Source organism: Alexandromys fortis, unplaced genomic scaffold (assembly GCF_014885135.2).
Source record: "Alexandromys fortis isolate MF-2015 unplaced genomic scaffold, M_Fortis_MF-2015_v1.1 scaffold_207, whole genome shotgun sequence".
NCBI classification, from domain to species: domain Eukaryota; kingdom Metazoa; phylum Chordata; class Mammalia; order Rodentia; family Cricetidae; genus Alexandromys; species Alexandromys fortis.
Genome location: NW_026068106.1, coordinates 962,846 through 979,741, shown reverse-complemented (window position 1 = coordinate 979,741; position 16,896 = coordinate 962,846). Strand labels below are relative to the sequence as shown.

The following is a 16,896-nucleotide window of genomic DNA, read 5'->3' as shown; positions in this document are numbered from 1 at the left end:
GAAAATGGGAGACTGGGAGGAGGTGGAAACTTTTTTTTCCTATTCTCAATAAAAAAAAAAAAACTACTAACGTTGAAATCATAATATATATGCAAATGACCTGTAGGGTAAAAAGAGAAAATATATATACATAAAATAAAAATTAGAATTAAGACAATATTTTCAAAAGTGTCAACAAGACATTTGAGTTCATTTTTTTTTTGGTCACCTGTTACTGGGTATACAACTCACCCTTAAGTGTTTGTTTCCCCAGTGAGACTTCCTTAGAGAAAACTAAATTATCGTTTTCTTTTTATTAAATTTATTTTTGGTTTTTCATGGCTATCAATCTGAGATAACTTCTAGGTTAGAACCCCATCTGGTGCAGACCCATGCAGGCACTGTGTGTGTTGCTTCAGTCTCTGTGAGTTCATATGATTTTTGATCATGTGGACTTGGAGGGCCTTGTTTAATTGAGAGTCTCCATCTCCTTTGGCCCTTGCACCCTTTCCACCTCCTCTTCCACATGGTTCCCTGAGCCTTGAGGTGAGAGACCTGATGGAGACATCCTATTTAGTGCTGAGCTCTGTGATGTTTCTAATCTCAGGCTGTGAGAGTATTTGCGTTGGTTTCCATTTGCTGCTGGAGAAAGCTTCTCTGAGGATGATTGAGCAAAGGTACTAATCTACAAGTAAAGCAGAATGCAATAATTCAATTTATTGCTATGTTATTTTAGGCAAATCATAGTATTAGGTTTTGCTCTAGGTCCCTGGGCTATCTAGTCTCAGATTCTTAATTACCCAAGCTGTGTCAAATATGGCTTCCAACTCATGGAATGGGTCCTAAGTGAAATCATATATTAGCTGGTTTCCTGCATAAGGTCTGCCATCACCATTTTACTAACATATCAGAGAAACAATGATACTGAAGTTGTTTAAAATTCCCCTTCTTCTCTTTCCCAAACCATTAGGCTATTTTCTGGTCTTTGTGTCTCTTTCTGTGTCTCTTTCTTTGTCTCTGATTGTGCACAGTATAAGTGTCCTTTTGGAGTAAGCCTTTCAACCCTAAGTTACTGAGAGCCTAAGACAGTGTTATTGTTTAGTGTTCTAGAGATTTAACTCAGTGCCTCTGAGATGGTAGGTAAGTGCCCCAACGTTGACCCATATTTCACTCCTCTAAGGAGGGAAAGGGTTTCAGGTTTGAAATGAAAAACTTGTATAGAAATTTGCCTCTTGTTGCATGCATGTGTTTGAGTCATACTTATTTTCTGAGATAGTGTGGCCAAAATCTCTATTGCTGCCCAATAGAGAAGCAGGTAGGGATAATATGAAAGAGGAAGTGAGTCTGCTGACATTTGTGCAGCATCCTTCCCCCAAGTGTTTAGTGTTTAAACTCTCTCACAGCCAGCATTTCTTCCCTGTCCTTATTTTCACTTTCCCCCTTTCCTGATTATAACCCTTTTCTTTGATTTCGTTCCCTGGCTCCAGCTTCTGTTTTCCAGATATTAGACAGATTTGAACTATAGTATTCTGTATTTGCTTGTGCTATGGCACGCCCCATGTTTCAAAGACTGGTATCAGTCACACAAACTTTGATAAAGTTCTATTTCCCTCTGGATCCCCAATCTTTAGGAGATAATTTGCCATCAAAGAGGCTTCATAGATTGCCAAGAAACTAATCTGTAAGTAAAAGTCAATGGTCCAAATTTGAAGTATTGAAGAGAATAGCTAACATTTACATAGCACTAATCTTTTCTTGTTTGGAGATAAACAGCTCTGATAATAATTCTGGGAGTATATGACTGTTAATATCTTCATTTTACAGAAGTGAAGAGTCAGAGGCACAGAAAATCCAACAATTTGTTCAAGATCACACAATGCGAAACAAAGAACTGTTGACTGATCCCAGGTAGCTTGGCCCCGAATGGTGACTCAGCCTGCTCTCATACACTGGCTTGTCCCTGCTAAGAAAGTTTCAGACTCAGTGTTTTGATCCATTTATATAATTTCTCTCATATAACATGCTTACAAAGAAGCACATAGGGGAGAAAATATGAGAAAATGGATTCTGTTTTTTCATTCATTAATACTAAGGATAATTTATTGACATATTTATCTTAGAAGCACCAGGTAGCAAAGGGTGAAATTCTCATCGGTGTCCCCGTTAGATAAGGATGCTTGCAGCTTCTCCCTACCAGGCTCAGCCTTACCTGTTACACACCCCTCAAGAAACAGGAAGCAGAGAACCTGCAAGATCAAGGAGGAATTCATCCTGGGATAAGGAATCTACAATGAAGGCAGAGGGGGCACCGATCAGCATTTTCCATCGCCTGATCCTCTCCAAAGAAAAGAAGAGAGTAACTCAGACCTTTTATTTATTTTTCTAGAGCGACCACACTTAATCCCAATGGTAAATCTAATGATATAGCTACAACTGTGACATTTAAACAGCTGCAAAGCAAGCATGTCTTCGTATAGAAACTTAACTTACTCCACCAAGTTGAAATGTTAAGTTCTTATTGTTTTAGTAAATTTAATAGGTTTGTACAATTGGTTTTTTGTCTTGGTAATAGTTTATCTGAATAGGCTCATTTTTTACTTATAACATGGAAAACCAAATTTTTGTTACTTATCTTCATTATAAACTATGAAAATATTTTAACTTGATTTTTATTGAAATTTTGATATCTAACTAGGTTTCCATGTAGTTTCATATTAAATATATCTATATGTAACTAATGAGCTATCATGAAAAGTTTTCATTATTCCAATAAAATTTAGCCACAGATTACCAAGGGGGAAGGAAACAAGCTCAACTGGAACATTGAGCGTAGAAAGAAAACATCAAAACTTAGGAGGTCCTTTGGCCCATTTTGGACAAAGAACAAACACACATTCATTTATTCATTTATTTAAAAAGTGTTAATTACCTATTATATACAAGGCAAAAGCTGGTATTAACAATGTCTATTAGAATATGATAATAAATGATGATTCTAAACAGGACCAGTCCATCAACTCATTTATGTTCTAATGGCTGGTTAAGTGAAATGATGGGTGTTGTCCATTAAGGCTCTTAAAACACCCGCAATCCTGGTAAGTAATAAGCACTGTAGTTATAGTTACTTCTTGTTTCAAGGCTAATAAGTAATAACACCCCACTGAGGTGTTCAGAACTCAAACTACTTATAACTAAGGGTGAAGAAGTAGACTGGTAAAATAAGCCAGACCTGGAGTTCCAGCTGATGATTGGTGAACAATTGGCATGGTCTATAACTACATCAAGTACTAGTAGTATGCATCTCAAAATGCCATATTAAATACAAGTGTATTATTAATACTAAATGGGATAAAGAACAATTCGTGTGGAGGTTTTATTGAGGAAATAGTAGTCCACATTATCTAGATGTGACTTTCCTACCACTTGCTAAACTGGAATATTTACCATTTCTTGGTATGTGTATTTTACAGTATGGGAAACTTGATACATGGTCTCACTTATTTTCTCACAAAATTTGGAACTGTGGAAGAATGTTGGCTTTGTTTTATGTTTATTTTATTTAAGAAATTAAAGCCATGAATAGTGGTAAAATTTGAAAAATGGAACTAAATACATGAAATCATAATTTTTTACTTTTACATTTTTTTTTATTTTAAGCTCTTCTACTGTATTACTATAAGTGTTATTGTTATGGAATTCCTCAGCATGTCTCCTGCTGTATAAATTTAATCTAAACACTTTAGGTTTTCAGTGGTTATGATTCTTTTCTGTACAAGACTCAAGATAACTGTTTTAAGAATTATTGTCAGGTAAAAATAGTTTCTTTGATTCATACACGAAAGTTTCAGATATCTCATCTCATTAGCTATAATGCTAATATTCTCCATGAAGTTATAATATGGCAGAGATTTTTAAAATAATTGAAACATGTTAATGTTTTCATGCTATACTAAGTGTTGAGTGTCTACACATGAAGATAATTCCTTTGTTACATAATGATCTATGTTTTTATTGGCCTATATAGAAGCTTAATTGTTAACAGTAGAAATGCTAGAACAACATGATGGCAATCAACTTTCTTGACATATACAGGTTTATATGGACCCAACATTCTTTCAATTATCCCTGGCTTTTGCAGTCAGGAACTTCTCATGTGTAGTGTCTTAACTGAAAGACAAGAAAGCTGTAAGAACAAAAAGGTTTCAACATAAATGTCTTCTCTGGGATTATTCTGTTTGTTTTCTTTATTGAACATAGCCTGGATGCTTTTGTGCCTCTAAAGGTTTAGAACATGTGGGACAGGTAGAAGTAGCAAGAAGTGAAAAAAACATAGCTCTTGCTTCAACCACACAGTCATTGACACCAGTACTTTAAAGGAACCCCAAGTCTTCAGGCAGGACTTCTCAGAAATACTACTGTTCCCATTTCTCTTAATTTTCAGGCAAAACAATATTGCATCCCACTGAGATCGCAGGAGTAGCAAAGCTCCCCTCTCCTGTGTCCATATCCCCCATGTACTAAGTTCAGCGTGTCTTTGAACTGTAAGGTTAGCAAGGAAGAGTTCGTCTCTCATCCCTACAGAGTCATATAAATCTTCTGAATATCTTCTCAGAAATGGGGGAGGGGGCCTAAGAGGAAGGGAATGGTAGGTAGAAGGGAGACAGTTTCTGGAATTTTTAAACACCACCAAGGCACAGATAATTCAGTTATCTGGGGGTGACTAAATATTTAGAACTGCTGTCAGTGCACAGAACAAAAGTTCTTGACTGCCTTTGTCAGTTCCCCAAACAAGTCCTCGTGGATGGATTTCAGATTGGCCTGTTTAATGGAAAGAGGCACTCTTGAGTGAGAGGGGCTTAAGTCAAGGATGGTTGGAGCTGCAGTCACTGGTGGCAGCCTCCTGTTTGGTCATGTTCTCTGATCCCTAACTACATAGCTGGATTAGAAAGTGCATCAGTTACGTGTGAAAAAGCAGGTGCTGCCCCTCCAAAGTCCAGACGTGCTTGAAAACTGTGGTGTATATAATTCAGAACAATAAACTACGTGCACAAAAGGAGTTTTATCATAACATAAAATTCAAAAGTAACAATTTCATCACACAGTTACACTGCTGTTTTCCTTTTTTCCATTTTTCTAGATTTGTCCTTTTTTCTTTCATTTTTTTTTAAATTTCCATTTTGATTTTATTTTTATGGAGGGCTGGGGAGGGTAAAGATTTTGTCCACTGAAAATTAGTCACCCTCAATGATATATATTTTAGAAAAAAAATATGAGCAGCAAGACTCTCTGGAAATAGATTCTGTTTGATGTCGCTAGTCTGTCTTTTCTGTTTTGCCCTCCTTCACAGCAGCCTCTGAAGCTTTCCGCAGCGGGGCTTTCTCCGAGTTGGCATGTCCTTGGCCAGAGTCTGCCGCGCCACCATTTTTGTGAGTAGTGTGTTTTTCCAAGTAGTTAAGCATCTCACTGAGGACTGTTTGGAAAGTGCTCAGAGCTGCACATATTGCTGGCGTCCCAAAACCATGAGTGATCAAACTGGAAATGAGAAGAAGTAGGAAAAAATAGATGAATCATTTGGAACACACACACACACACACACACACAAACAAACAAAATCCCTGTAATTCAGAACATTCCATTTGACACTTAACTGTGTTCTGCAATGTTTCTTTTTATTATGGGAAACAATACAATTAAATTAATCCCCTTGACCTATAAGATCAATAAGATGCTTGCACTCTACTGAGACAAAGACTCACTGTTGACAGACTTTGTGTGTATATATTGTCAGTAACTCTGAGTAACTCAGTTCTTTAGCTCATTGGGGAACAGATAGAACATTGTCTTTCCATAAGCAAGGATCGTCTTGCTTCCCCGAAAATGTCATGTATGCATGTGTAGGCATAGGTCGCACTTGAGAAAGACTATTCACAATATTGAGAGTAACTCTTGGAGTCTAGGAGGAGGATTGGCAGGTCAGGTGGTAAGGAGTGGTTGTGATTTGTATATCATATGCATCTATGATATTGTTACAACAAACTATGCACCCTTTTGCATAACTAAAATGACTCATAAGAGAGCCAGAGTTGGCAGAGTGTGCCTGATAGCTGGCTCCTCTGACTTCATTCCTTTCATGGCAAAAGTGCCTTTCTAGGCATATGCCCATCCACCTGAGGATTGTATTGTCAGCTTCTGTACTGCTTTGACTAAGAGACCAACCTGTTTGCAGGAGGATATAAATTAGATAGAGGTACTTCTCATTTCTTATATAGACACTGAGTAGCCTTAATTTCTTTTTGAAAAATCTATGCACTACACAGGTGAAGATAACTCCCTGGTGATAGAGACAGAAGGAGGTAGAAAGAATTTATATCTAGACTCTGAGATATTGAGAAATAAAGCTCTATCACATGTAAGCTGCTTTTTTTTTGCTTGGAAGATAACTAGGAGAAAGTAGAAACTATGTGTGGGAAATGTTGCTTCAAACTCAGCATAAATATTACTTCCAATTACAAAAGATGTCTCTCATTGAACAAATATATAGCTGTACATTAGCCCTCTTGTGAAGAAAACCATCCAGATTGCTCATTTGTGCCAAATTGCCCTGAAGAGATACTGTCAGTTTTCTTTTCAAAACTTGTATCTTATAATAATAAAGAATGCATACATGGCACATGTTAGACATATATTATAACACATAATACAACATAGTATATAATATATATTCTATATCTAATAAATAGAACTACTAACTGTGTACAAATACAGGTGTTTAAAGTTATGATGATGATAGTAGTTTTTCATTAGATACTCCCATCTTAGTATGTTACCACTCAAGATCTATAATCCTTATTATCAAAAAATGAGATGTTAAACAATACAAACAAAGAATCTGAGTTAACCTACTGACATACCTTAGTCAAAGTGCTAACAGGATTGGCCATATTGGGTGCCGATGACATCAATCCATGAAAATAGTGAGGGTGACAGTAAAGCTATAGTGTCCTGGCCCCATTATAGTGCCATAGTGCTCTTTATTCACGTTTACAACTGTGATGTACTCACTGACAAGAGTAAAACTTTTGCACATCCTTCTTGCTGTTCTAAAGATTTCCATCATCTTTGGGATAGCTTACAAAATTTACCCTGTCCTTAGCTGACATTAATATATGTTGAAAAGAAAAACAATGCTTTGGTCACCGATAATCTAGTAAATAAGAATAGTCAAGACTTTAAGCCATTGTTTGCAATAAAATTTATATTATAATGTACCACTATACTTCAGTCGACTACGTATGTTTTTGCTGCATTCTCTTATGCTGAAAACTAGGCAAGCTTATTTAATTCCATTTCTACAATGAGACAGCTTCAGGAAAGATACATGATGGGAGATTTAAGAAGAAGTATGGATGGTAAATGGAGCTGTTGAAGTTATAGGTAAATCTATTATGGTGGCACTCGACAAGGAGATCCTTTTGGACTAGACAGTTAGCCCCAAGAATAAAATATACGTGCATTTTGTTTATGATAGCTGGGTCACACACAGTGTTTAGTGCCACTGTGGGTAAATGGTAAACTTAACAGCCAGGACTGGAACTGTGAACAAGATACTGGCCTCATTCTTAGTTCTCTATCTGTGCCACCCCACATGTCCTCCCTGTAGCATCAGTGAGTAGACGTGGCTATTTTTAGTTTACAGGTGAACTGAGACTTAGAGGATGTAGCTAAATAATTTGCCTGAGAAATCAGATATTCTGTATTTTGTCCTTCTCGGCCTGAAGGCATATTTGACTCCTTTCCTTTGAGAAATCCATTTGTAATGTTTCATTTTAATTAGCTACATCTAGATCTGCGGCTTACAGTGCCCACAGAGGCCACAGAGGCACTGGATCTCTCGGAACTGGACCTTTAAATAGTTTCCAGCAGCCATGTGAGTCCAGGGAACTGAACCTAGGTCCCCTGGAAGAGCAATGAGTGCTCTTAACCTCTAAGACAGCTCCCTTTCCTGACAACGGTGAAAGCTCATTTTTTTTTTTCCTGAAATAATTTTGCCTTGTTTGTTTTGCTATCATCCTTCATATGCTTGGAATCCAAGTACTTGAGAAACTGAAGCAGGAGAATTGAACATATAAGGAAGCCGGGGTCACATAGTAAATTACTGTCTCTCACGGATACAAATCAAATACAGACTACATAGATATGAATAAATGTTATAATGATTCATGTTCTAAAAAGAACTGTCATCAGGCTAAAAGACAGGATTTTTCGTGGGATCTTCTTTCTGTGTTCAGAGCATGCAGCTTGCATTAGTTTGTGATGTCATCTTTGCTCTCAATTGATAATGGCATTTTCAAAATCTTCATATGGAAAACCAGATGGGGATGGCACAAACCTTTGTTTCTAACACTGGGGAGATAGAGGCAAGTGGAACTCTGTGTTTGAGGTTAGGCCTGGTCTACAGAATGAGTTCCAGAACAGCCAAGGATACACAAAGAAATCCTGTCTCAAACAAACACCAAAAATAATAACCACCATTTCACATTGTCTCTGGTCTTAGACTCCTAGCGATTTGAGGAAATTATTAGAACTCCTAAGAGAACAATAGTCTGGTTAGAACACCTATGTTTTTCCCAACTCTAAATTTCAGAGTAGGGGTTTCCTTTAAACAATCTGAATTTCAGTCCTAGATCACTAAGATCATATGTGATCATTTTTTTGGATATGACACCAGAAGCACCAACAACTAAAAAAAAGTAAACAAGTGGAGATACAGCAAACTCACTCTGACACAGTCAAGGAAACAGCAAAATGAAAATGTGGCCCATATCATGGTAGAAATTGTTATCAAATCATAAATGCAATGTGTTGTTAATGCCCCAAACATGTAAGGAATTCATACACCTCAATCCTGACACTCAAGACATCTTATTATAATAGGCAAAAGATCTAAATGGACATTTCTCCAGAGATAATAGGACACTGGCCCATAGGTTTGTGAAAAAGTGATTAATGGGGAGGTAGGCGTAGCCTCGATGGTTAAGAGCACCTGTTGCTCTTTAGAGGGTCTGAGAGTATATCCTAACATCCACATCAAGTAGCATGCAACCTCCAGTGACTCCAGTTCCAGGGGATCCAATGTATTTTTCTGGCTTCTGTGTGCACTTGCACACATGTGCAAATACCCATATTTGCACACATGAACAAAAGTTTAAAAAATTAAAAATCTTATAATTAATAATCAGGGATAGCAGATTTAAACCTCAAGGAGATATGATGGCGCATCAATTAATCTGCATACCCCAGAGGTGTTGGCTCACCTTCGACCTGGAATTACAGGATGTTGTAAGCCACCCAGCATAGGTGCTGGGAGCTGAACTCTGGTCTTCAGCAAAAACAGTGTGAGCTCTTAACAGCTGAGCCATCTCTCCAGCTCTTGGGTATGGACACGTTAATTAACCAAAGGTTAAATACTTCTTGGTTTCACTTGGGAGTTTCTGATCTCTAGAGCAGTAAGAGACAGTTTAAAACTATGTTCTGAGATCAAGGATGAAAACAACATAAAAGTAGACACAATGCTGTTGTGGAGTTGGCCAGGTAATGCAAGCAGTTGACAGATGAGATAGTAATTAAGATACTTCTCTTTCTTTCCACATAGCTTAGTATTTAAAAGTGGCAATAGTATAATTAATGGGAGAAAGCTTAGTGTTAACCTAATGGAGTATTATTATTATTATTATTATTATTATGTATACAATAATCTGTCTGCATGTATGCCCTCACGCCAGAGGAGGGCGCCAGATATCACTACAGATGGTTGTGAGCCACCATGTGGTTGTCGGGAATTGAATTCACTCAGAACCTTTGGAAGAGCAGGCAATGCTCTTAACCACTGAGCCATCTCTCCAGCCCTGTGAAGTCTTATTTTGGGTAAAGGCTTGCAGGTAACTGGGCAGTGGTTGAACACCTCTTTAATCCAAGCAACTGGGAGGCAGAGGCAGATCCGTCTCTGTAAACTCAAGGCCAACCAGGTCTACATAGAGAGTTTCAGGCCAGCCAGGACTACAAAATGAAACCTGACAGGACAAAAAAAATATTATTATAGCAATTTTTATAAAACTTATTACATGTAACTTAACCCACATTTTCTAAATCATATCATGAGTTTCTCTCAGTTTTTGGTTGTTTATTTTTCCAGACAATGTTTCTCTGTGTACCCTTGACTGTCCTTAAACCTCACTCTGTAGCCCAGACTGTGAACTCAGAGATCTGCCTGCTTCTGCCTCCCAAGTGCTGGGGTTAAAGCATGGGGCACCACTACCTGACTTATGAGTATCTCTCTTCTGTCTTCATTATTTCTCACAGACCTCCTAGCTACTTTCTGTTCTCCATAACATCTGCCTGCAAACTTTCTTCCTTCCTTCCTTCCTTCCTTCCTTCCTTCCTTCCTTCCTTCCTTTCTCTCTCTCTCCCTCCCTCCCCCCTCTCTCTCCCTCTCTCTCTCTTTCTTTCTAAATGGGTTTTTCTGTGCAGCTCTATTTTTTTTTTTCTCTGTAGCCCTAGAACTCACTCTGTAGACCAGGCTGGCCTTGAACTCAAAGAGATTTGCCTGCTTGTTGCTGCCCAAGTCCTGGGATTAAAAGCATGCACCACCATGCCCAGCAGAAATTCATATAATAATGTATTTTAAGGTTTGATCTTGTTTTATGTGTATGAGTGTTTGCCTGCACATTACTTTTAGGCCTGGTGACCAAAGAGACCAGAAGAGAGTGTTAGATCCCCTGGAGCTGTGTAATTCTTGGTTAAGCACTTTCTTTTTTACTGTGCTCAAAGACTTACCCATGCTTATTTTTGAAATATTGCAATCATCAGTGCTTAGTCAGAATGTGCACAGATCTAGGTAACAGAGTTAACATCTATCTGAAAAACCAAAGCTAATTTCGTTTTCTTAATCTAGTAAGCATGGTTCACATTTTGCTAGTCTATGCTGGATAAATGTAACCACGCTGTTTCCACATTGGCCAAACTGTCCTTCCCTTCCAAAATGCTTTATCTGTGCCTGTTTTTATCTGAGCATCCCTAGGATCTCTTCTGAATCCCATGCGCTCTTGAAAAGAGTTGGGTCTGGAACCCAGAATTCACATATACTAAGCAAACACTGACCTAGCATGTATTAAAAATAAAGCTTTGTTGACTTTATTTTTAATATATGCTTTACCCTCTCTTAGGAGTGCATGGGGGATGGGGGAGAAGGTGGAAGGAGAGGGAGGAGGGGAGGGAGTGGAAACTGGGATGGGTATGTAAATTTTCAATTAAATAATAAAAAGTGTATAAAATAAGAAAAATAATCTCAGTGGGAAAATAAAATCTTTAACTAAAGGAAGCAAAATAAAGCAAAAGCTACTTTTCTTCTGGGGACTGGGTCACGATGTTGTGACTGCCAACTGCAGATGGGTTTCTAATAGCTTTTTTTTTTTCAGGCTACAAAAATTGCTGAAAACAGTACATTCTGTTAGGCTACACACCAGAGAAATGAACCAAAAGGAAAAGGCAACGATCATTTAGATGGATTAAAGCTAAGTTAATTTGTAAGATTTCAACTTTTTCTTTTTGACTGTACTGGACTTGGAACCCAAGACATTTCAAGTGAAAAAGAAAAAAGTTTGCAGCGAGTTATAGCGTCACCTCCAAATCTCTATGTAGAAAATATTCTGAATGCACATTTCTCTCTCCTGCCCTTCTTCGGGTGTCTGAGAAGGCTGAAGTAAAGTGTGGGTTGTTATTACTACTGTGTTAAAGTGTGGGTTGTTATTACTACCGTGCTGTTACATTATCTTGCATCATTCTTGAGTGTCTGTTTATCATGGAGCTTGTGATTCCTAGTGCTGCTTCTGGCCGCTCTTTGTGCTTTTGCTTATGGGAGGTGAACAAGCAGCAAGACTGCAAGGGAACTCCAGCTTCCCACTGCCCTCTCCCCATACTTCCTGACTGAAGACCAAGATGGAAATGCAGTCTGAGACTCTGGGTGTGCCCTTTCCGTTACAGTACGAGGTGATGTCTGCTAGAAAAGTGCAACTACAATCATGGGAACAAGAGCAGGGCAAGTGTCTTGGGAATAGACCCCAGGAGATACCTGCAAAGGATTCTGGGTCTTCTCTGCCAAATTGCTTTTGTTTGGACCAATGTATATGAGGTGTTTATTTGATCTCCTGGAATCAACAGAGCATTTAAATACAGGCTGGGGAGAGAGACCCTAGCTCTGGGGAAAGAATTGGAGGCTTACTTTTGCTATAGTTTGAGGAATATCTATTTTTGTAGCCTAAACAAGGAATCAGCAGAATGGCAAAAACCAGCGGATGATACTTAGTCCTTCCATACATTATCTTATCTTATTAAATAGAATTTAATTAAGGTACATAATGAAGGTATTTGGTTTCCTGGTGACTGGTGGTGGAGAACCACTCAAAGCTGCTCATTACGGTGGCCTTGGCAGCACTCACAAGGACTCCATGGCTTCTTAAGCTGTTTTTTTCCTCTTCAACCACAAACACACATTAAAAAATTACCTAGCCTGCTTATTTCATTTTGTGGATCTTACCCTAGAGATCGCGACTTAATCTTGGTTTGGGATGAGATTCAAAGTATCAGTACTTTAAAAACTATTCCCATACAACTTAAATGTAGCTGGGGAATTGGATATATCTCCCTAGGGCTAAAGTACACTCTGGGCTATGTCTTCTTCAATGTCTCCAGTATTTCTCCAGAACAGCTGCAGAACTTCAGTTCCAGGGTAAGTTGGTAGCTATAAAACCTTCATGTGATGAAGTTTTATAAACAGGGAGCCAAGTGACACTTCAGCTTCAGAAAAGTCAGGGAACCAATGACAGGTGGTCATGCATTGCAATAATTAAGTATGGGTACAACAGACAAGTGTCCTTCCACCAAAACAGCTGACAAACACTTCCAAGAACCTTCCTATGAGATTGGAACTCTGAAAACTCACTTTGGAGGTAACTTCCCAGGGGGTCTATCAGGTTAGGAGCTGCCACTGTAAGGCGACACTTCTGCGATCATCTCAGCCTCTTAATTTCCTTCTTCATTTTAAGAAACGTAAATAATTTAACAGAGATTAATAAAAGAAGGACATCATGGCAGCTCTGCGGTACTAACTAAGCTAAAGCCTTTGCCTGGTTTAAGTTTAAGCTCACATTTTTGACGGTAAAAGTCCTTGTAACTGTGACACAAGCGCAGACCTCACTCCTTATGGGCTTCTCTTTGCACTTGGCCTTGATCCTCATTTTAGGGTTGAAGTTAAAATTAAATGTCAATCCTTATATAGAAGTTAATGTGGACAACAGGATTTTTTCTTCCCAATTCAGACTGATGATTCCTAGTACTGTTTAAAAATAATTGCATTGACTAGAAGAAAAATGTCCCCACACATGTAATTGAATATTTTTTCTGCACATACATGCTTGAGAGCCGCAGCTCATGTGTGAATGTCAGAAAACAATTTTGTGGCATCAGGTCCCTCCATCATGTGGTGCTGCCAATAGAATATAGTTCTTTAGGCTTGGTGGCAAGTCCTCTTCTCCACTAAGCCCTCTTGAGGGCCCAAGAACTCTCTGAAGAAAGTTTGAGAATTTTGTTTCTTGTCTGCTAAAATTAGCTGTATACTTTATGCTTTCTTGGTCCTAGATTGAGGAGTTAAACAAAGTCTCCATTGTCCTATCACAAGAAAACGTAAGAACAGCAAGAATAAAATGTTCGCACTTAAGGCTTCGAGGAAGAAAGTGAAGATGCTCACAACAGTGCTGTGACTGTTGTCTGCAGATGTTGTCGAGAGCGGAGCACTTAGAACGTGCCAGTGCCGTTGCCTGGGATGCCCGTCTGACACGGAACACCAAAGGGAATGGGAGTGAATGACACGGGGAGCAGAATCTTGGGACATGAGAGTTAGCTGTTTGTACAAACCGGAAACAGGATGAAACTGTGTGAAGCCCTCCAGGAGACAGATGTTAGAGAGAGAATCCTATCAATGGGAGGAAGATGTTTCTAATCGACTTGTTAGATGTAGAAAGAGCAGGCTGTCATTAAAGTGTTCAAGCCTGCAATGGGTGACAGCTTGACAGCAAAGCTGTGGAGAAGATGTGAATGCTGAAGAAGAGTCAGAAACGGAAGAAGCCTCCCGACGCAGAGAGCCAACCAGGAAGCCATAATCACCCGCAAGCACGTCTCTCTATTTTCTAGTTCAGAAGCATAACAGGAGTGGAGCAGGAGTCCATTTCTGAGGACAGGGAGGTGTCAGCAGATGCTTTTATACTGGAGAACTAAGCATGTCTACCACTTCCTTTCCACAGCTCGTGACCCTGGGAGGCGGACCCGTGCAAGACATACCCAACACCCAAGTGAACTATAATCATAACATTTGATACGGGTTAGATAGAAGACAAAAGTCTTTTGGCCTCATGTAATTATCAATGCTGTGTTCATTCTTTTCTTTATAGGTTTTTGTTTTGATTGATTTCTATTTTGAGACAGTGTCTTAGTAAGACCCGTAGCCCTGGCTCACCTGATATTCACTATCTACCCTAGGCTGGCCTCGATCACATGCCAGTCCTCCTGCTTCTGCCTCTTAACCACTGGGATTATAGATTAGAGCAACCATAGCCAACCCTGTATGAATTATTACTCGTTTCCATTAATTTAGAAGTTCCTGAAGAATGTGTCCATTACTCATCCTTCCATTGCTCTCCGCTGGCATGGTGAAGTAGAAGAGCTGACTAACATTTCTGTTAGACAAGGTCAGTGCTGAGGAAGAATCTTCCTCATGTTTCTGATAGACTGTCCTCTCGGAGTTGATCATTAGTACTGTTCTAATGTCTCATTTATATGAACACATGTGCCCCTGTGACCTCATACTCAAGGAGACTATGAGACTATGAGACAGGAAGAATGGAGAGAGTGTTACAGTTTCTTTGGACCATGAGTTCAGAAAATTCGGGCTGTGGTTTTGACTTGAGTTGTCTGCCCTCTCCTGGAAGCCTGATGCCATCTCGCACTAATTGACATCACCAGGTCTGGAGACACTGAGTCCATGGGAGTTAGTCTGCAGATATCAGTCAAATTGCTTCCCTTTCCGGAAGGCGTTGTGGTGTCTGCTGTGTCCTATGACAGGTCTCACTGCTGGTGGGACTTGGGAAGTGATAAATGATAAATAAACCTGCCTCCTGTCATTTTGATGGAAACAAGTGTCTCCGAAGGCTGAGTCCTCAGAGCGGTCGCTGCTATTGTCACAGCTTTCCGGAGCACAGTGATATGTCATCTGCTATAAAAACTAGAGATAGTTATTTCTCCTTTACAGGGCCAGATTGCTCTCTATCTTTGTCTGGATACATTCAGTCTCCGGAGAGGAAGCCAGAGCTCTCAAGAGTTGAAAATCCAATAAGGTATAAGGTCAATTAATAATCTGCGCTATGAATTTGATTAAAGAAAATAGTAAGGTAGACGGATGTTACTAATGACAGAATCCTCTATGCCTATCCAGTCTTGCTCTTTCTCTACTCCTCTCCTAGCCAGTACTAAGAATAGTAGAGAATCAGACTCAGCAACTTGTCTGTTAACTGCAATGCTTTTTCTCTTGAGTCTATTTGCATCACAATTGCCACTTTCAGCAAAAAGCAACAAAAGAGATACTCTTGTCTAGTGCATTTTACCCAGACTATCAGCAAAATCATATATGCAGAAACTTTTAAATATGCTGCTATCCGAGTCACAAATCCATACCGTTTTTTTTCCCCACACCGTTTTTACTGGCTCCTCTGAACAATGAATTTGTGGGCCAGATAGGCGGTTTGACAGGTGAAGAACTCACTGTCCAGCCTGCTTTCCATTCTGAGGAGCTAAATGATAGAAGGATAGAACTGACTGCTGTAACCTGGCTTCTGACCTCTCTGCATATGAAATATAATACAAAAAGCTTTATAATGCAGCAGAATCATATTTCTTTCAAAGGATGAAAAAAATTGCTGAAATCCTAGGAGCATCTAAGGACTATGTTTCTCCAAACTTACTATCAGGTTTTGAAAGTAATATAAATTTCAGAATTCCATTTTTTGACATATAGACTCTTATCCTTGAGGTTTGTAATGGAGATTAACTGACAGTTTTGCTATGAGGCCCCAACTTTAAGGACCATAAGCCAGATAGTCTTTCCACGACTGGTCAGTGAGCCTACATTTACTAACCTCTTGTTAAAATGTTATTGTTGCCTTTAAAAATACAGGCAAAATGAAACAGTGGGTACATTTATATCCCACTAAAGCTTCATCAGGAGCCTTCAATCTGGGTTTTACCTAAAAATGACAGCTGTGTTTAAAATGATATAATTTTGACACGGGAAAGAACGAAACTGCAGCGCACTATAAGCTACTCACAGAAATTAACACAAAATGGATCAAAGACCTACACATAAGATCTAAATCTGTGAAACTCTTAGAAGACAGCATAGGAGAAGGCTTCAAGACATTGGGTTTAGCCAGCATTCTCTGACATAACACAGAATGCACAATCATTGTAATAATACAAAAAAAAAAGTCTACATTTAAAAATTTTGCTTCAAGGACCCACGTTCAGTGGAGTAAAAAGGTGATCTTAGAAAGCTAAGAATTTGCAAATTGGGTATCTCGTATTTGATTTATAAAAAGTTATTATAGAGATAAACAATGAAGTACTGCTTGTCAGCATGGAATCAAATAATCTAATGGGAACCCGAGACGATTGACTACAAGTCTGTGACAAATAGCTAACAAATTTGAGAAAAGATGTTCGAAGTCATTGGTCATTAGGAAGATGCAGGTTAAATGTGTCGTGAAAGGGGATGTTTACTATTTTTTTTTAAGTCAACAGGAAGTTTTGGGGAGG

The 16,896-nt window shown here is 38.9% G+C and overlaps 1 protein-coding gene across 2 annotated transcripts in view; it reads right to left on the bottom strand.

The window, feature by feature from the left end:
• Positions 1-5,291: 5,291 nt before the first annotated feature.
• Positions 5,292-16,896, bottom strand: part of Tfap2d (transcription factor AP-2 delta) — a 50,357-nt gene continuing 38,752 nt past the window's right edge. For both annotated transcript variants that reach the window (XM_050124118.1, XM_050124117.1), the window contains one exon: positions 5,292-5,511. In XM_050124118.1, the coding sequence (XP_049980075.1) occupies positions 5,292-5,511 (220 nt within the window). The remainder of the gene's footprint in view (positions 5,512-16,896) is intronic.